Source organism: Epargyreus clarus, unplaced genomic scaffold (genome assembly GCF_041222505.1).
Source record: "Epargyreus clarus isolate Ecla_fem2 unplaced genomic scaffold, WU_Ecla_fem_2.2 ptg000005l, whole genome shotgun sequence".
Lineage (NCBI taxonomy): Eukaryota > Metazoa > Arthropoda > Insecta > Lepidoptera > Hesperiidae > Epargyreus > Epargyreus clarus.
In genome coordinates this window covers 15,932,610-15,954,639 of record NW_027332213.1, presented here as the reverse complement: position 1 = coordinate 15,954,639, position 22,030 = coordinate 15,932,610, and the positions used below count along the sequence as shown (strand labels likewise).

At 34.6% G+C, this 22,030-nt stretch overlaps 1 protein-coding gene across 2 annotated transcripts; it reads right to left on the bottom strand.

Moving 5' to 3' along the window:
* Positions 1–2,183: 2,183 nt before the first annotated feature.
* On the bottom strand, positions 2,184–21,466 carry Muc91C (Mucin 91C). Of its 2 annotated transcripts, none has more exons than XM_073073356.1 (4): positions 21,331–21,466; positions 20,951–20,996; positions 4,908–4,974; positions 2,184–4,048 (listed from the first exon to the last, which is right to left on the bottom strand). In XM_073073356.1, the coding sequence occupies exons 2-4, from the start codon at positions 20,969–20,971 to the stop codon at positions 2,529–2,531; spliced, it is 1,608 nt and encodes a 535-aa protein (XP_072929457.1). In that variant the 5' UTR covers positions 20,972–20,996; positions 21,331–21,466; the 3' UTR covers positions 2,184–2,528. The 2 variants fall into 2 exon arrangements, with proteins under 2 accessions (XP_072929457.1, XP_072929458.1); XM_073073357.1 differs by having other exon boundaries at positions 2,184–4,027.
* Between the last annotated feature and the right edge of the window lie 564 nt (positions 21,467–22,030).

Below are 22,030 nucleotides of genomic sequence, written 5' to 3'. Positions count from 1 at the left end.
TGGAAATTTGATAACTATGTTATTTCCTAGACAAATTTATCAGAATAAAATATTTATCGTATAATATAACTTTATTAAACTTAAATGTGTAAAATCGTAACTAATCGGAGGAGCTTTGATGGGAAAATTACGATACATTATGTGTATTTCAAATGAATGTTACTAAATATATAGGGTGTCGCGTTGTCACTGATAGTCTGGATCTATCTTTGCATATCTATATAGATAACAGTATGGTGGTTACAATTCCCGTGTTACTCTTACCTTTGGGTAATATGTATCAATTATACTGCTTGTGCAGTTTGAAGGTAGAAACAATTCGCCCATAAGAATGTGCGACTTTTATTCCTTAACCCCCGTTCGCACGGGCGTTTTATTAACGCGTATTAAAAAGCGTTGGAATTAAAAATACGTGTCTGAGTAATTAATTCGCTGCGCTTTTAATGCGCGACGCTCTTTTATAGTTTTGTGTCGGATTTTAAGCTCTGGACGGTAAATGTTTATTCGAATACATCAAATACATAAAGAAAGTCGCCAAGGGCGGCGGTAACGCAAAGTTTTTTAAACGCTCGTGCGAATGGGCGTAAGACTGACAGTATATTAAGAGTGCAGGTCTTTGAACATGTATAATTTACATTATATATCAATGTAGTCGTAATATAATGCACGCAATAAGCAAATGATTGTTATTCTAATACACGCAAACGATTCTTCGTAAACCATCGATTTTTAAATAGATTCGAAGTCTAAAACGATTTACCAAAAAACTCAACTAATAACGGTCATCCCTGATGTGTTGTATGCGATGGCAACTTTTGTACGTGTTATACAAGGATCCCGCACTTTCAAATGAATTTGTAATCTATGGTCGAATTTAGTCTTCGGTCGATAATAGTTCAGAAGCAGGAACACTGGCCAGTGCCACTTCTTTGAAATTAAATATAGTAGGTTAATGTGTATTGGTGTTCAATTGGTATATTATCTGTATATCCTCCCCGAGTGTCTCCATCTCTTTCACATAATCGGTGTATTTTCAAAATTTAACGCTTTTATGACGTGTTTTGAATCTCTTTGTAAAATCAGTATTGAATTATATTGGATGGTTAGCTTTTGCGAATTTGTATGTCGTTATATTATGCATAGACATTATTAATGTTTAGATCGAAAGTTTATAGATATATTGCAAATATTTAACGATTAATGTGATACTTAGTCACCTGCCTACTTCGTATATACTTCGCTAAGACTTTGAACCGATACATATCATGTTTCTGTGACTACTGTAAATGTAAACATATCATATTATATGTATAGTATCTAGTGTATTGGATACATATCAGATATTTTTAAGCGTAGCTCTAGTATCGTTGTTGTTCTTCGGAGTCGCTTCCTAAAATATATTGTGGACACTACTCTACTCGTATGTTCCTTTATTCATGTACTTTCTTTAAAATTAAAATAACTATTAAAAAGGAATATATTAAATTAAAATAGTATATTTTTATAACATACTTTCAATTACTACTATAATAAATATAAATCAAATTTATCTTGTGAATTTTACTACATAATTTAAAGATTATTTGCCAATATATTTACAATTAAAATTTAAAAAGTTACTCGTTTAAAAAAATACTAATTATATTTTTTTCAATGGATACTTGCACAGTATTTTATTAACTTAATTATACAGAATAAATAACTATCTTCCATTATTTACTGTAGTTTAGTTAATAACTCAGTTTAGTCATCGCAATAATTTTGGGAAGTGATCGGTCCACTGTTAGCCAGTAGATATACCTATATTGACTTATACCTAGTTCTTGTTGAATATTTGAAATGTGTAAAAATGTGTAATGTTGTGAACTCTGCGACGTAAATAAACTTATAGTATGTTGGCCTATTCTTTTCCTAAATTCCCCTTTAGTCGGTATGATATGCATTAGAAATAAATATTAGTGTAGTGTCATCAATATGTACTAAAAATACAGGCAATACAGAACCTCCTCCTTTTCGAAATCGGTTAAATATTAATCTTGGTAAGTATAGCATTTCAGTTTTTCAAAAGTTTTACTTCAGAAATTTATGGTGGAGTAGATACAATACCTACTACTAAATGGATGGAATATGTAAAGTGCATGTTATTTTCACTAAGAGAAGGAAATTTTAAATAAGACATCATATTGTTATTTACAAAATTTTAATTTATACAAAATATTTTCGTACTTACACTAATTTTGTACAGTTCTTTATTACAATAATAATATAATAATACTTATCGTTCAGAAACGAACGTACGAGCGTGCCGGCGTCTCGAAGCTGACTAAATAAATAGAGAGACTTGATGGTTATCTTAGATACTTTTACACTTCTTGCTTACATTATAGTTATCTAATATAAATATTGATCAAAACAACTCTGATTTAGCTTATACATTCGTCATCGAATTACTTTTGGATACTGTCGGTAGTTGTAGAAAACATTAATAGCCAGTAAATGGAATTTATGGGAATATCGAATGTAGGAATTTAATACACATAGCCGCCGTTGGAGTCGTAGCCTTGACTGATGGTGGCGGGCACTCCGCCGGAGTAGCCGCCCGAGCCCCCATGGCTGCCCGAGCCCCCGTGTCCGCCGGAGCCGTGGCCTCCCGAGTATCCCCCGGAACCACCCGAAGAGTATCCACCGGAACCGCCGGACGAGTATCCACCGGAGCCGCCCGAAGAGTATCCACCGGAGCTGCCTCCCGACGAGTAACCACCGGAACCGTGTCCGCCTGAAGAGTATCCACCAGAACCGTGTCCACCAGAGCCGCCCGACGAGTATCCACCAGAACCGCCTCCAGATGAGTAGCCACCAGAACTACCTCCAGACGAGTATCCGCCGGAACCGTGACCTCCGGAGGAGTATCCACCGGAACCGCCTCCAGACGAGTAGCCACCGGAACTGCCTCCAGACGAGTATCCGCCGGAACCGTGTCCTCCGGAGGAGTATCCACCGGAACCGCCTCCAGACGAGTAGCCACCGGAACTGCCTCCAGACGAGTATCCGCCGGAACCGTGTCCTCCAGAGGAGTATCCGCCGGAGCCGCCCGATGAGTGTCCGCCAGAGCCATGACCACCTGAACCGCCGCTGCTAGGGGCACCGTAACTGCTGGATGGGGCCGGGGCGCCGTACGAGCCAGAGGGAGTGCCGTAGCTGCTGGAGGGAGCGGATATGGCGGGAGTGCCGTAGCTGGAGGAGGGGCCGCTGCTACCGAATCCACTGCTTCCGAAGCCGCTGCTGCCGTGGCCGGAGCTACCGAAACCGCTGCTGCCGCCCGAGCTGAAGCCGGAGCTACCATGTCCTGAAGAAGGGGCGCCGTAAGATGACGAAGGGGTACCATAGGAGGAAGATGGGGCCGGAGCGCCGTACGAACTTGAAGGGGAACCTCCGCCGAAGGAGCCGGAGGATGGTGCTCCGTATGAGCTTGAAGGAGCTCCACCTCCGAAGGAGCCGGATGATGGTGCTCCGTATGAGCTTGAAGGAGCTCCGCCTCCGAAGGAGCCGCCGCTGAACGAGCCACCGGATGATGGGGCACCATACGAGCTAGATGGCGCTGGAGCACCGTAAGAGCTCGAGAGAGAACCACCTCCAAAGGAGCCGGAAGATGGGGCACCGTATGTGCTGGAAGGCTTAGGAGCACCGTAAGAACCCGATGGTTTCGGAGCATTGTATGAGGTGGAGGGTCCAGTGGGGACACCGTAGCTGGTCGCGGGTGGTCGTGCGGGGGCGCCATAGGAGCCGGAAGGCCTAGGTGCTCCGTAACTGGATGATGGACGAGATGATGGGGCACCGTAACTTGAAGATGGGGCTCCGTAGCTCGATGATGGGGCTGGGGCTCCGTAGCTAGACGAGGGCTTGGGGGCGCCGTAGCTGGACGAGGGCCTGGGGGCGCCATAGCTGCTGGAGGGCCTAGACGGAGCACCGTAGGAGGAAGAGGGGTGGCCTCCGCTGGACGGGGGCAGGTACGACGAGCTCAAGGGCGCTGCGAACAAAGGTATCGGCGCTTAAATTTATGATGTAAACAATTAATTCTATGTCCTCCGCTACGAAATTTAATAAAGTTTTGTTGGTGTCTTTATTTCTTAAAACAAATTATTATAGTTGTGATAATGTGATCACCGCGGTAAATTTACGTCTGTTATCATCCACAAATAGGAGTCTTGTGGTGATGACTTTCCAAGCATAGTAGGAACACCTCAAGTCTGCCTTATAATCTTCACTTTGTCTCCTAAACCTGAATGGCTATTGATATTCAATTACATAAAGCACTTTAAAGTTTAGCCCATGTAATCTTAAATGACTAAATGTTTGCAAATTTTGAAGCAATAATGCAAAATTTAAATAATGTGCGCATATGAATTGTGGCCAAACATACATAATGTTTACATGCAGTGACCGAGATCGTAGCGGAGGCTGCCGGAGGGACCTTTCACTCAGAAACATACACTATGATCAGTGCCAATTTCTGTTTTTGTTTCTTTCATTTCCAATGTCAAAATGATAATGATTGGACATAGTAAGCTACATTAAGGGCTACGTTATAGGTATAAGTATAAAAAATGAAATTATTAACTTGTATTATTACGGTAATTTCAAATTTAAATCTCATTCAATAAAAATTGATTAAGATATCACTTTTTTGAACGTCAGTAGGTACTGCTCGTAAGGTATTCGTTTCGCTATAGAAAAGAAGCGTATTAATTTTTGTGTTGAGTCACCATAACTTAAGATTTCGTAGTGTCGATTTAATGTTTATTTTTAAGCACTAGAAAGCAACTGGCAAAAGGATTAAAAGTACTCGTATGTTTTGTGAGTGATAGCTGTTGTTTCTGAGTGAAAGACAAATAGTGTAGAGTGGTTACCATCTCGCTTGTTGTGCTTCCGAGGAGTGGCGGCGGCCAGCGCGCACGCCACCAGCGTCACCACCAACTGGAAAAGACACAATTATTAACATTAATACATTAGAATACTTCAGCTTAAAAAAAAAGGTAAACTTTAGTGTTTGGAAGAGTCAAACGGAAATGTCGGTTACGATTTCAAATTGTTATTTAGGTAAGGTACATAAACTGTTATTTCTTTCGAGTACAAAGACATGTAAATCATACACTAGTATGTATTAACCATCATAAAAATAATTAATCTGGGTAGGTAATCAAGCAAAATAACATTAATACTATTTTAAGCACCTTTAAGCAATTTTAAAAAATGTAGAGTTAGTTAATATATTATTTTCAGTGTTAGGCATAGTGATATGTATAACAGTAGTTCTAAAAGCGACCAATTTGATAAATAACGTTGTATAATTCGAAAAAGGTATAAATTAAATTTCGGAAAAATTACATTTAACTCTGTATTCGCTAAATTCGATATGGTTCAGAATATATCGCTCCACAGGGATTTCCCACAAAATGGACAGGCCGGATAATGTCATGTGATTAGAAATAAAATTTAGACAGTTAATTTAACAGTATTTTGTGAAATACTCGAAAATGAAACACAAATTCGAATATAGGCACCTGTGATAAGACTGATTACAAATAAATTCAGGTTTCGAAAAATTATACTTCGAATTTCGAGACGCTAATCCTAAGAAGATTAGTCATAGCAATATGTCGTATATAGAATTACTTGTATAATATTAGTATTCCTTAAAAATATCTCATTCATCTCTACACATGAAAATGACGCCTCCGGCACTATTGATTTTAAGAATAACGAATTTAACATTTAATGACTGTTTTAACTTAAAGAATATAAAATGATCTGACAGAATATCACTCTGGTTACTTTATCATTGTTATATACATTTTGTTGAGCGGGTTTTCCAAAAGCAAACATTTAGTGCCAACAAGACCGATATTAGGTATGTATTTGAATGCCAAGGTTCGCACCAATAAGGAGTCCTTTCTTTGCGGCACGGCGGACAATACATTGGCAAATTGCCACTTACACTCAAGCCAAGAATAAATTGACCTCAAGATTTTCTGAATTAGGACCTTGGAGAAATGAGGTATCAGATTACGACATATGACATTGTTTATAGCTGGGAAAATTTGTGAGGACTTATGGTAATAATAATAGAAAGGTTTATCACAATAACCCGCTTGATTCAATCACTATATAGGTTTGACACGTAGTGGGTCTCGATTTTGATACTCGGCCAGGCAGGCAGTTAAATAAGATTTCCGTTCTAAGTTTTACGAGTCTCGTACATGTGTATTTCGAGAGACTACAGCATAAGGAGTCGTACTGTGTAGCTATTTTTGAAGAAATCGATACCTAACAAGTCCATCAAACTTATAGTTTAGACTTGGTAGAGTTCTTGTTCATAGAGCACCAGTGTAGCGTTGCTATGTTTAATATTAAAGGATGGTATAACACGTATCAAGTATTTTTGTGTACATAGGGCGTTTTATCTGCGACTAATTTAAGGTGTCCTTGGAATCATTAATTTATCATGCATTGTAATTAAAATGGTCTATGCGTGATACCTCAGATACTCCGTTATATTCCGTTCCATTTAGAGCGCCTCTCTAAGTTATAATTAGTTTTGTCGCATCTAAATTCTGAAACATGACCGAGTCACCCAGTTCCCACCGAGCTGCGAGCAGCACCAAGTTTTGGTCACGAGCCGAATGTGCGTGCCTGGCGCGACAATTATCCTCTTCTAATGACTTTACGCAAACCGTTGCGACAGGCCCAAGGTGAGGCTGCGGCGCTGCCATCTGCTTCTAAATCGTTCACTTAAGGGGTAGGATTGGAGTGTATGTAAGTGTTTGTGGCCTTAACCGCAGGGACCTTAGGTTAAAGGTTCGAACCTTGAATCAATGAAGGTTCATTGAAAGGGAATTACCTCAATTGAGATTAAGATATTTTCTACATTGAAGAAGCTAAAGACTCGAAATAGATATCTATGTCTCTTAAGTTATTAGTCACCTGAATGCTGGTATTATATTTACCTTACAGTAATATTAAACGCTGTATTATTTATTTGAAGGGTAGTGGGTAGTGTGGTATTACAAAGACATGTATATAAAAGTTCTAACTTATTCCTTAGAGGCAGGACTCCAATCTTATTTGGGGCTTATACCATAAACATGAGCTGTAGTGTCTATGTCAGTCTGCTATCAGTTGGACAGTATGCTCCATTTTGACTTTATTTTATTAAAAATACCGATATAATAATTACTCAGTCTACTACGGGGTACAGTAAAATATGTTGAGAAGAGATGACGTCACAAAAATACAATATTTAACTTTATTTACGAGCCCTCAAGCCTAATTTAACTACAAAACAGAGTTGACAGCCAAATTAAACTGGGTAATTTCGCATTAGTATTCATCGTTTTAAGCGATTTTGAATTTTGGACGCGTTCCCCTTTAACATAATTAGTTGAGCAGGTACTCATTGGAGCCCTTTGATCAGGCTTCGTTTGATCGTAAACGTTGACTAATAACCGACAAACTTTACAAACTAGTTAACTAATCATGGATTAAAGTTATTGTACTATGATATTTGTGTTTAGTTCGTAACTTTGAAGGTAGACTTTTGGGCACCACCACTTCATCCATTTCTGCTTTATAACAGTAGTGTCAGCATTATTGCGTTATTGGTAAATGTATGGGGTAGGATATGATGCGTTCTAAGTTAGTTGTCAAGGTCGCAACGCATCTGTGACCGATCTCAAGTAGGACCCTCCTACCTGGGGTTAATTAAAGATGTCCATGCTGTATCCACTTACAATCAGGTGGACTGCATGTTTAGTTACCTTATTTCATTTAAATCAGTATTCTTCACCATTTACGAGATGGCGGCATCTTGTGAACTTTCTAAAGGAATAGAGCAACGCTTTTACTACACCATCAACATACCAGTCACGTGTCTCCAGATCAAACGGACGAGTGAAATTTTTTATGTTTACTCCAAAATCGAGAATTTTACCTTAACGCGAACATTCGTAGGCGATGCGTGCATTGTAATGTCGTAAATTTTCACTTTCGGATATTTTACTTGTTTTATCTCTACATCAAGGAGAATAAAGGAATTTGGTCATCACGGATGTCCGTTTGGTATTGTTTATTTGAAGGTATTTTGGAAAGTTTTCGAGTATTGCGATTATTTGTCGTTATTGCATGTAAAAACAAAAAGGCATTTATTACAATAAGTTGTTGAGTGTTGTGTAATTGTGAAGACACAATAGTTAATAAATACATACATCGTTTGTATATAGGATGAATTTAATAAATAAGTTAGCAGATCTCTTAAAATTACGCGCTAAAAATTGAAAGGTATTAAAAGGTGAAAAGGTATTAAAAGGGGAATCACACTATATAATTATGTCAGTAATCGATTTGATAATGTTATTTTAGCATCACTAAATAAATACATTAAAAAGAAATTCGTTATGTGGATGGAATATAAAATTAATAACCCTTAAACAAGCGAATGAAATACAACACTAATAATGATGTACAACAACAATAATGATGTCGTACAACACTATAAACAAAAGCCATGACCATAAGCTTTGGTAAAACAAACCAGTTAAGCCGAAACAATGAATTTGCTTACAAGTTAGCAAGCGACAATGATATAGCTCTCAGATAAGAAGTACATTAGTGGAACATTAACACTCGCAAATAAAGACCGTGAATCATTACTGTTAATGACTTAAGGGCTTTTGCAAATAGAGCTTTTTAAGGTTTGTAAGGAAGTCTCAAGAAGCCATAAATGAAATTAATGTCTTCTTAAAATAATTGCTTTTTCAAGCTTCTGTATTAGACTTAGGTAATTTTATAGAAACAAAAGATATGAATGGTAGCTACTAAATTGAATTGAATTAAATACATTTTGTACGTAAATATAGATGGGGTTTCTTCTTTTTGTATTTACGTCAAAATTATTTAGTATTTTTATGTCAATATGTTTTATCTTTTATGTTTTTTTTAGATAGCTTATTATTGGATTTTTGATTGCTTTATCTCTTTTAGTAGTATAAGTAGTATCTTTAAGTAGCATATGTAGTTTTTAAATAAAATCTAAAAAAATGAATACTAAGTTTGAAAAAACCTTAAACATGGCAAAGTGACCAAAAAGCGAGGCAAAACCGCGAGTCGATTGCGCCATCGTGTGGCAACAGAACAATGGCGGAGGCGTACAGCGATAGAACATGCAAATTTATTTAAATCCCTTCGTGGACTGGCAACACTTCTTTTCGCTACATTACTTTGTAGCGATTGTGTAGCCATATTTACAGTGGGAATCGGAATGTCCTTAATTGTTTTTTTACTAAGCACTATTTGTACATTGTAAGTGATTGTAAGTTTTTGTTCTTTAAATAGTCATTAGTAAGCTTGGGCGCTCATAATGAGTTTGTAGTTTTGTTGTTACGTTCATACGGTAACGTTACATAACGTAAAATCAATTTATATTAAAATGTGTTTAATGTATTTGGAGTTTTCGTACATATCTATCTGCGTTCTTGGTCATAAACCTTTCCTTGGAAAGAGGCTTTATAAAGTTATCATGCAGGGCTGTTATAGTTCCAAATTTTATCTCTTAGTTGCCCTTCTAAAATATTCACGAAATAATATTGATGCTTTTATGTTACTGTATAAGTATAACACCACATTCATGTGTTATTTGTCTCACGATAATTCCACAACTCATTTTGAACTTAGTGGTACTAATAGAGGCGTAATAGCTATTTGATTAACGTACAGGATAAGTAGTGAGCATTTAGCCTTGTAGCACTAATGTCAAAACCAAAAACGCCAAACATACTTCAATGACTCGATTCACAAAACGCTATTATAACTATGATTTTATGTCACTCATATAAGCTATAAAGTTAAGGCACATAACCATAAATCGTTAAAGCCTCAGAGGAGAGGCGGAAGTTAGTGAGCATTGACATTTGTAGTGTAAACGCATCTTGTTGCGTCAGCGCGAGATGAGATGATTCAGCGGGGAATAAACGGAATAGAACGGAATGGAGACGGGCATCTGTTTATATAATATGTAGGTAATGGATATAAAAAAAGTTTTCAAAAGCTATGTGAAGTGTACCAATACGCACTTGGCTAGCGGTGGACTATGCCTAATCCTTCTCATTCTGAGAGGGCGTGCCCAGCTATGGGACAGTGATAGGTTGATGAGAAATGGATATACAAAGCAGTGATAGCCTAGTTGGAAGGAACTCAGCCTCTGGATCGTCTATCGACATTCGTGTTAGAAATATATTATCACTTGTTTTAACGATGACAAAAACATCGTGAGGATATTAACATAACTAAGTGTTCTTAAAAAATCTAAGAAGTGTAAAGTCTCCTAATTCGCTCTTAGCCAGCGCGGTGGGCTATGACTAGTATCTAATATTTTAAACCTTATATTGCATTGCATATTCTACTAAGTCATAACAAGTAAAAAAATGCTATGAGTAAAAGTGCATTCGTAACACACTGAGTAAATTATTTCCGGTTGCAATTAGCAGATATGATCGGACACCAAAAATGACTTTTCGCTCGGGGTCACTTCTATATATAGAATTAAATTAAACATAACTTACATCTAGTGCAGTATGGTAGAAAGATAAAATAAAAATAAAATTTGCTAACTACTAACTAATAACTGAAAAGTCCGATACATAAACAAAAATCATCATTATTAACAATGCGTATAAAAAAGTAGTTATTTTATGAACCCGTTATGTAGTTTCTGATTCAATTACCAACAAAGACCTATATAAAATAGACGATACTATTTTAATACTTTGTTTATTTGTTCCTATCTCTTTTAACACAATGTTTGGCAAGACTACCCATAGCAAAGGCCCCATACATCAAACCGACGTTAGAATGTGCGACGTCTCACGGGAACACACATGGGAACAGAGTGCGCAACGGCGCCGTATTGTTCCAAATTGTGCAAATCCAATTTGCAACCGTGTTCCTCGCATTCTAATTATTTTCAGATACAATCCACGAATGACAGGACGGATATTACGAAGCATCTTATTTATTAATTCTTTTGTGTTCAGTTCGTATTTTATTGCGAAAATATGCGAGTGATGAACAATGAAGCTAGTTATCTATATTTAATTAGATTGAGGTTATGAAAATTGTATTGTCATTTGGAAATGACTGATTTTCTTAAAGATATGTTTGGCGTTACCTTGTGCATATCCAAATAGAGTCTAGTTTTCCGAAAAGTCGTCAAAATTGCAAATAAGCCGTGATTTAGAATAGATATGTTTTTTATCTATTGTTATCATTGCAAATTTAAGATTTGGATACATGGTAAAGTAACATTAGTTACATTAGATACACTACAAAAATCGTCAAAAAGATAGTCATTAAAAGTTATTTATTATTATCCTTTAAAAAAATCCTAGAGCTTGCCAAATGTATTGTGATATTTATTGTTTACGTTTTCGTATAAGGTTCACAAGTTCACCCATTCAATCATCGGTAAAGATGAAATAGTTTTTCCGTGCACAGGAAGTAAGTCGCGCGGCGTCTCTCGCGGAACCCGCGCACAATGCCGCCGGCACTTTCCTATGAAATTGCGCCGTTTTTCTGACACTTTTCACTTTAGAGATTTAAGGAAATGTTAAAAGGTCATATGATTTTTCTGCAAATTGAGTTATGACTAAGCTGTTTTTATATTCGGATCTTTGATTAAGTGTAATGAAGAAATGTTTCAATGTAACACGGTATGTAGCAACCAAACTAACCGTTCATAGGTTGATTATGTACAACCACACATACATACCACATAGAATCAAATGGATTGTAACATTGTTACTTCCAGCATGTCTTAATTTTGGGTACGTTTCAAAAGGTTATAATGAAAACGGAAAATTAGGTCGTAATACTCATAATGAACAATGAATATTAATAGTTTCTACTAATAACATGCAGCAAAACCACAAACCGAAACGACATACATAATTCCAAAAAAAAGTAAGACAAATTCTAACATTTTAAATTCACGCAAAACATATGAATAATGTGAATGACATAACATTAGTCACGTGCGTACTGTACACGGCGAAAGTAAAAGTGTCGGCGCACCGTGACAGCGAGCCCGCCATCCATTGCCGGTCACTGCGCACGCGTTACAATTACCGCCAATTACAACCAGTAATGTACGCTGCACACGCGAGATTCTAACGTAGATAAACATTACATAAAGTTATGCGCGTAAATAGGCTGTGTGAACTATGACCCAGGTTTTATGTCGTGGCCTAGTATTGTTTCTAGGTACTCGGTAGACGTACTGTCACATGCGCCACTTTCTTTTAATCAGCGAGCGTGAAGTTTCTCTCGGAATAAGCCATAAATTCGGCTCTTGCTCATCAATATGGATTACTTCGTTAAGGGTACATTTTCATTCGTGACGTAATAGGTTGTTGTGGTCAAAAATGTGGTTATTACGGTTTTATTAACTCGTCTGTTGCAATTTACGATTTTATATTATTTTTTAATTAAAATATTAAAATGACCGAAACACTTAGAAAATTAGTAATGTAATTTTTAATTAAAGTTGTACGTAACCACAGATTAATAAATAGTTACTACGTACGTAACTCATAAAATTAGAATGAAATCAATTTGAATACCTGTAAAGACTTTGAATAAATAAAATTATTATTCCAAATTTTATGAAGATTCAATAAGCAATCGAGAGACAAATTATTATAATTATGCAAATTTTATTATAATAACTCAAGTCATAATTTTGGAAAGAGCGCATTATGGTTGACTGTTTTAAAACATGAAATAACATCACTGAATAAAAAAAACATATTGCCACAAACTCACAAAGAAAAAAAGACAGAAAAATATTTTTATCATACATGTGTAACATTTATTGTCACATAACGCGAAACAAATTATCATTTCCACCGTTTCTATATACACGAAAGATAATCTGAAGCTAGCGAGTGTAATAACACGACCTTTCTAGTTGATATTTCATACAGATACACAAAACATCACATATTTGTGATCTCATCTCCGTAATATTTTACGGAGATGTTAGATCAAAGGGGATGAAAGCGTCGGCGAGAGAAATAAATGAAAGAGCATTTTATAAATGAAGCTTTTGTTGGATCTCGGCCGCATTGAGGAACGTTGGTTACGGTTATAGCAGACTAGATACTTTTAGCGCGTTTTAGCGATTGCAATGAAGTAGCATGTTTTGGCGATTATGTGCGTGCGTTTGTGGTAGAAAACGCGCATTTTTACGTTCTATCGTTTTCGAAGTAGTGAGTAAGATCACCGGTCACCGCGACTTTTTACGTTTTACGGTCTTTATATTTAATTATTCTATTAAATGTTTTCCTTCGTAGGCATTTTTAGGTTCACAGTTGCTGCCTACTAAAATGATAAAATTTCCGTCTTTGGTAGGTAACGTTGGATAGATTGAATATTAATAACGGACTTTAATATCTGCGGTGTTTATGATTATATTTTAATTTATTTTGGATCGTTGCATTTAGCTTTCGATAAACAGCTATATCGTCGTGGCTGCTAAAAGTAGCTAGTCTGCAGGAACCCATAGAGTTAATATCTTACTGATGGTTTTCTGGTCCATTAATAAAATAAAAAGTAGTTGCGATTTATGTATTTATCAATATGTATGTTAGAAAATAGCTATTGAAAAGAGCTAGGCTGTTACTTGCGGCAGTGCGTCGTATTTAATATAATTTTATGTTAATTTTTTATCCATCTTGTGCTGTTATTTCAATAAATTTAATTGCGAAAGTATCACGATACGCTATCTAAGTCCTTTTCATAGATTTTAAAAAGAACAACACGCATAATATTTCATTTAAATTAATTATAATAGTAAGTTGATATTGTAATTTGAGCACCATAAAACTAATTTGTTAAATAGAAAGTTTTATGCATAACGGAACGGGTATAAACGTGTAAACATTGAGAACGAAATTGTAATCTAAATAGTCAAAGCAAAAAACTAAATGTCAGACTCTTCACTTTCAGACTCACAAACGAACTTTAATATCGAAAGTGAACTTCCACTTTTACGAATGAATTACGAAACCGCAAACGATCTAAGCACTAGCCTATGCATCGATGTCAACGCACCAGCTCTAATGATGATCACCAAAACACCGACAATGGCACATTAGAGAATTGTCGCCTCTACATTGTCTGTGCTTGTAAGAAAGTGGAGAAACTGCCTAAACGCAAATTATTAATGCGAGTGAATGAGAACACTTAGGTTTTGCGACAATGGCGTTAGGTGGGATAATTAATGATATCACGCTATCAGAACACATGATGGATTTTAATAATTTGTATACATACACGTATAATGATGTTCATTATGCAACTGTCACGCTGTATACATTAAACAATACAGGACCCAAAGTTCCGCCTTGGCGGACCTATTTGTCTTTGGCAATAAAACTATCGCATACTAACATATACATCGAATTGTTTATGTTTTAGACATTTGTCTTTAATTGTTTTTACACTAATTGTTTGTTAAGAACTATTTGATTATCAGAAACGCGGAAACTTTTAGTCACATTTTGTCAAAAGCTATTTGCGAATACAAAAGTATGTGCATTATACAATTTTAGAATCAACGAGGTAAAGTAACCATTAGGTTTAATGATGAATCTAGGAAGCTTCGATAATGAGCATACAGTGAACTTTGTATTTTTCTGCGGTAAGATAAAGAATCGACGTTTCTATAGGAGGAAGCTTTAAGTGGCTTAATCTATGTATGTTTTCACATTGATCTTAATCGTGAGAAAAGATTTAATAAGAATCGAGTACTTTTTAACCTGAAGTAACTTGCTTTGATGAGCATTAAGATTCGATTGAAAAGATTAGTTTAATTATCGTTACAGTTGATTATTTTTCTTTAGTGCTTATCTCATATGATTTAAATGTGCTTCCCATTATGTATAAGCTACTGCATTTTTGCCATTTAAAATATTCATAAAATTAGTGCTACACAGATAACCTTTTACAATAAAGTGATTATTTATTATGCATTTTCGATAATTTAATTATACACAGCGATAACGCGCCAGACCTGACGAACTAGTGGCTTTTAGTTAGTAAAATAAAATTGATAAAACAATAGTTTATGCATTACACGTTTTTTGTTATTATAGAAGTTGTAAACGAGGCTGCTTTGACATCTGTAATCAACCCTAGGTAAATTTAGAGTCTTAATTTATCGGCCGCAGTTGAGTTAATAACTACGTTGGAGTCTTGTATAAGCATCTCTATTCTACCACAAACTTCAAACCAAAACACGGTAGCTTAAACTCTGACGTTATAACGCAGAAAGCACAGATAAGGCCTAAGTAAATGTGTTCCGTTGTGCTAAATAGAAGAGAAAATGCACGTAGTGGCCAAATACTAACATGAAGTAACTTCGGCAAACAAAACAGTAAATAGCCGGAGGTTTTACATAGTTTTGCTATTCCATTTGAATTTACCGCGCGTGCTGTAATGGGCAAACGTCCACGCAATCTGTGTTACGTCACCGCGGAAATATTGTATGACCTTGGCCTTCTTACTTTCTATTGCTTATTATTACCTCGAGAATGAAAAATTTAATTTTAGCTGCAAATAAACCTCAGCAGATATGCTTCACCGATTAACGTTTTAGCTGCTTTTCGTAAGCTAGAAGCAAAGATTGAATGTTACACCCTGCGCACGTTTGATCGCCGTTAACTATTTTTAGACACTCGATGCAGCTACTAAAATATGCGACTGCATTAATGCTTCATTGCGAAATATGCAAAATATGAAATATGTGATGCAGCATTAATGCAGTTGCTAAAACGTGTGGGTTTGATAGTGCGACCAAACGCAGCAAGTCGACGAAACATGAAAACAGCAGAGTCAATGTTACTAACTTATATGTATCATAGCTACTATTCTATTATGGAGTTTTAGCTCATATCAAGAATTCAATTAACTCTGAACACTGTCAAAGACAACGTTATGACGTCAAAGTAAGTACGAGATCAAAGTTAAAGTTTCATTAAAAGTATAAAGCGTCTCTTGACATTTTATCGTTAGACAGATCGTGTTTAGCAGAAAGAAGAAAATCTGAGGTCATGACATTAATCATTTATATTTTTTAGAAAAAGAAACATGATTGCTACATAGATACAACAAATATTTTTGAATTTAGTTTAAACCTAGTTTTGTCACATTTTCGTTTTTTAATGATTTATGCTAATGACAGTCCGTTGAAGCCTTTGTTCATGTTTAACGAGGTACTGCCTTTTTGTCCGACACGTGTTCTACATAACGGACGAGGATGACCTCTACGCTTGAAGATATTTTTTTTTACGATGTTTTCTACTTTTTCGTTGTAATAAAACTACTACAGCTTTACTATTTGCAGTTTATATTCTTCTATTAGTTTATGTAAGGTTTAAAAGAGTAAGTCTGCTTAGTTTTTTTTTAATTACATGAAAAATTTTATATAGCACGAATTAATAATAGAGTTTATTAACATTTTATTTAATAACTATGTATTAATATTTGTCGGATAAAAGTAGTTGGCAAAAGGACTTAGCGGCAATCAGTATTATTAGTATTAAAGATTAAGTATTAGATTATGTTATTGAATATTGTTAATAGAAGTAAAAATAGCTAACAATAGTATATATACGATTATACTTGGTAAATGTTCAACGATGAAGGGCTATTAACTTAGAAAGAAGGCTTTATTCTCGGTCGGACCGCGATGCGCGGAGTGTCCGGCGTGCTCCACATTGCCAATAGGGTCAAGTTGTAGGGCAGGGGTCGACAACTTTTGGCTCATGACTTATTTTAAAAAAATATTTACATATTTTGACCAGTTTACGGAGTCCAAAAATACAAAGAACAAATAAAGAAATGTAGAGAACAAAACGATATTAAAACATAGATCACGCTATTATAAGACCTAAGTATTTTATTTAATGAAAAACAGCTAAAAAGTCTTTGAGAATATAATCTACTCCTAGTAAATACAACCTTGAGTAGAGAAGGCATTAAAATCAAACTATTTCAAAGTTACGATGTCAAAGGCGGACATACAAAACCTTTTAACACATTGCATCGGAGGCTAAAAATAAAAACCATATTAGTTAGAGACTTTTATCTCCACATTATTATGTACAGCAAATTCTATTCCTACTGCAATTATTATGTAATGTATTGTTATACGTTGCCACAACTTTCCATTAATATCATATGACTTATTAATATGATAATAGAGGTATAAATATTCATATTTGTAATTTACCCATCATAATATTGGGGTCTGATAAAGTGGGTAAATATTATATTACAATTTACTTTACAATGATATAAAATAATACAAGGATTTAAGTGCTCGTAAAAACGCAAATAAAATATTGGATTTTTTTTAGGAAAAAATAAATACTTGTCAAACTAAATCTATACTTTGTGTGACCTTCGTGAAATGTAATTATTTATAAATAGATAAATACAAAATAGCACAAAACCCAATTCACTTTTATTTTTCAACTATCTTGGTAGCTTAGTCAATAGGTTTAATACGATCATAAATGGAAAATGGAAAATTTCTGATTATGGTCGTTTTTTGTATAAAATATTTGTAAGACATCAATAGGACTAGATACTATAACAGTTTCCAGATCTCGACCTAAGGTACGCTAAGACCCGGCGTCGCCGCGTGGTGGCGTGACGCAACGCCACAAATTGGTGTGATGCAACGCCACTCGGCACTTAGCGCTGCTATTGTGTACGCTGACAATCATGGTGTGGTCTACCCTTCGCCTGTCTACGCGAGGACGTATGCCGGAATCTTTGTATGATATGTAGTTTTTTTAATATTCGTAGGCCCATACACATTTTTGGGTTATTACCCTATAATACCCTAAATAAAGTTATCTAAGTACACTACATAAAAACTATCAAAATTTCTTTAGCTCTGTGTAAAATTATAATTTTAAAATATTTGTATTTTTATAAATTTTGCGATGTAATAATAATATAATTATGAGTTTAAAAATGCTTACTTTGAAACTTGGCATAGTGACCTCAATTCTATGTATGTAACATATTCATAATTTTAAGTATTTTATAGAAAACGTGATGATATGTATATTATTTGTATTCTATTAAGTTCTGAGTTCGCAAGATTGTATTTTAATATATATGGTATGATAATGATCATAGATAAGTTCGAGATTTCATCTGCAGACTGACTCAGATAAAATATTTCTTCCCATTTCGTAATATCAAACACATCATATTGTAAGAAAGGAATATAAAGCTACCTAATGTAGGTATGTGCTGTATAATTGTAATTGTTATTATGTTGCAGATTCTCACATAAAATAACAATTGATATTTATATGTCTAACCTTATAGAGTATTTTTATTGGTTATTAATACTGTTGTTATAAATACCAGATTCCTATCTTATGAAGGAGCTTCCGACATATTATTAACATTTCCTTTAATATTCTCGAGTGAGCTTTAATCTACCCAAGGTTTAAGTTCGAGTAACTACGATTATGGCAGAAACTTCTGCATTTTTCCTTTTATGGGTACTCAATACATATTTAAGTAAGTGGTAGTTGTTTTACAATGATGGAATGCTACGAAATAAAATTAATTTTATGAGACCTCCTTCCCTCGTCACTTGGAGTAATTTTATGAGGAGGAATGCAGTCGACTGGTTTGAAATTCAACCTCTACATCGAAGAGTCCGAGGTTCAAATCCCAAGTAATTAATTAAGTATCACTTACTATATCAAGGAAGGAAAACAACGTGAAGAAAATTTAATTTTAAACTATACGTCTAAGAGTTTTCTAAAAAAGTGTTACAGTTATAATATGTTAGTATCTATTAAAAATAACCTGACATAAACAGGCTTCGAGTTATTAATTACACTTGTTAATTAAGTCTTGATTGTTTATTTTATTATTATTCCGAGCGCTATTCTGTGCCTTCTAAGATTTATATAACAATACTCATTGTGTGTTTATGGAGCATATCTAAATGATTACAAACAACATTATTCTACATAAAATTCATTTACATGTTAAGAAACTACAAAGGAATTGTACATTAGTTGTGTCTGAAAGATATTTTCTAAAATTCATACATGACTTTAGAATGAAGTTGCAGAGACATGCCTAGCAGTGGGACAGAGTAGAGTTCGATCAATGAATTATTTATTTGCATGAATATAGCTAGGTAAGAGTTCTTACAATAATACAATATTGTCCAATATATTCCATCGAGGTATGCAAAAAGCAAGTTGGAAATAAAAATAAGAAATCGAGCTTGTCTAGTATTAAAAACAACTTACTACAACTCTTACGTAAACCTTCTTATCGTACCTTCATTCAGATATGTTCATGAAAAAATCATAGGAATTTGTTAAGGCACTTCGAATTTGCTTCATTATTAACTACATAACCATACTTTACGTAAATTTTAAAATGTATTTAATAGAATGATAGTGAGGTGATAAATAAAATAGTTTCTAAACGATGCAGTTGCGAAAGTAGCGCAGAGTAGCCCGCATGCGGTATACGCTATTTATATTAATTTCCTAACAATAATACGTGCACAGTATGGTGTAAGTGCGTGTGGTTCCACCATAGCAATTTGTTGGTCACGGAAGCCATTGATCTTAATACACGATCATGGTTTCTGTTACATAGGACTATGTGTTAATTAATCACTATAGGGCATGGAATTCTTTGTCGACCATGACTGTCCTTCTTATGGGTACGGGTCTCCATTTATTTTGAAAAGGTTTAAGGGTATAGTCCATTGATAGACTTCATACAACCTTAAGATTTTTTTTAAAGATTCATCATGAGTATAGATTTCCTCAAGATATTTTTATTCACTGTTATGGCAAGTGAAAATCATTTGTAATTCGCATATAATTTTAAAATTTAGACGTGCATCCTTGGATTCGAACGTCGGACCTTCCCATAGGTTGAGTTGTTCTAACTGACCAGTGTTTTATGAAATTCAACAATTAATAAATAAGCAATAAGGTCTGTTTAGTCTAAGGCATCTCTGAGAACTAGCCTAGCCTTTTAAAAACCGACTGACATACATATATGAGTAATAGTAAGATAAACTATATAAAAAATAATATATCTTAATGATAAAAAGCACATATCCATTTTTAATTAAACCCTTTACAAGATTTACATAAATAATTTGTATGTTCCGCCCGTTGCCGTTTTAGTACATTTTTAAATTCATACATGCAGATTGTATGAATACATGCATTTTAAACAGCCGTATTATCTCATCTTTCAGTTTTTAACAGCAACATTAATTGGAGTGTGTTACCAGACCCGGAAGTGCACGTTAGGGATACATTATACATATATTAATTTATTATAAACAAAGTTTATTACTGTGGCAAAAATATTTAAAGTTTTAGGCATAATTCATAGACAAGTACTGGGGAGGGTTTCTAGACAATTGGCAAATTTATGTTTAGATTTCAATGTTTTAATTAATATGTAATTATATATTAATTGTGTTAAATTCTTATATTTAAATACGTTTAATAATTTATGTCTGACGATTAAACATGTTTTGGACATTAAAGCATTCTTATACATTTATTTCCCGTTTCCCTCCATTGCGTAATAATTTAATTATAGATTAATAAGCAATATAATAAATTCGTTATGTACAGGAATTGCGTTTTATTATTTAAAATTTAACATTTTTAAAATTACACCAGTGGTTCCACTGATTAAAATATTATTATCTTTATCTTTTTTATCTTGATAAGAAACCCGTTAGCATTGCGATAGTTAATTTTAATGGGTTAATAAAAATAAAAAAGCGTAGAGTTAATTTATAATATGAAAAACTTACCACAAGTTTTATATGAGCCATCTTATCGTTGCTCCGACGATTATGTCTGTGAAAGATTACTTTCGTTACTTTACTAGTTCCACATTGTCTCGTACAACTTTATTTATTCTAATCAAATTCTATAAAAAACTTTTTATTGCGGTCAGTAAATTAGTTCTGAAAACCATAGACAATTGTTTGGTTTTCCACAATTATATAAATCACGATTTGAAAATTGCTAGGTGCTTCTAATAACAGTTGTTTGTTACGCACAAATAAGAATAATTGTTTTATCAGAAATTATTTTTTATTTTTAAAAATAAATTAATTGTAAAAATGAAATATTATTTTTTAAATTTAATTCTCGTATTATCCAATGCACATTGGCGCGAATTACTCACCGTCAAAATCACAGAATCCGAAACACAGATAATAAATCCACTGACGGTTGTGCGATAAGTTTTAAAGTAAAATGTGTCGTGATGCGCGTCTGGCACTGTTGCTGTTAGGCTGTCGCGTCTTCTCTATATATGTAGGCCCCCCTCTAACCGATACCGTGCACCATCTCATATAATTATGTTCTAATTTAATTTTATAACAAACCGAACAATTAAGTTACGTGGATGCTGAAAACTGAACGTTCGCATATCCTAATGTACTGTTTGGTAATTAATAACGCCGTGAAAGTGTCTTAAGTATTCGGCGGGAAAAGAATGCTCTTAATTAATATAGAGTGCGTCAAAATTATACGCTTTAATTATTTATTGAATTATTTTAAATAAACAGAGCGAAATTAGCGTTATACTTGCATTAGCATCTAAATTGTTTAATTTATGTTCATATAAAAAATAATGACACATAGTTGACTTAAAAAGTGAAGGTGTTTAGTTAAGTTTTCTCAAAGTACCAATGGTTTCGATACGGCTTTGTATAAAACGAGTTAAGACATTATATAGATATAATTATGGAAAAGACTTAAATAGACTAAATTGCTATTTGTTGCATTAAAATGTACATATCAATTATTTATTTGCTCTTTTGTAAAGTTTCACATTATGGAGCTTCGGGAAATTTATTAGACGTTAGTAGGGAACAGGTTTT

What these genes read in the sequence shown, in the direction of transcription:
- Muc91C (XM_073073356.1), bottom strand. Translation starts at nt 20,971, where the DNA reads ATGGCTCATATAAAACTTGTG. An exon ending in TGGCTCATATAAAACTTGTG is followed by an intron (nt 4,975 to 20,950) that starts GTAAGTTTTTCA and finishes TGTCTTTTCCAG; the next exon opens with TTGGTGGTGACGCTGGTGGC. An exon ending in GAAGCACAACAAGCGAGATG is followed by an intron (nt 4,049 to 4,907) that starts GTAACCACTCTA and finishes CATAAATTTAAG; the next exon opens with CGCCGATACCTTTGTTCGCA.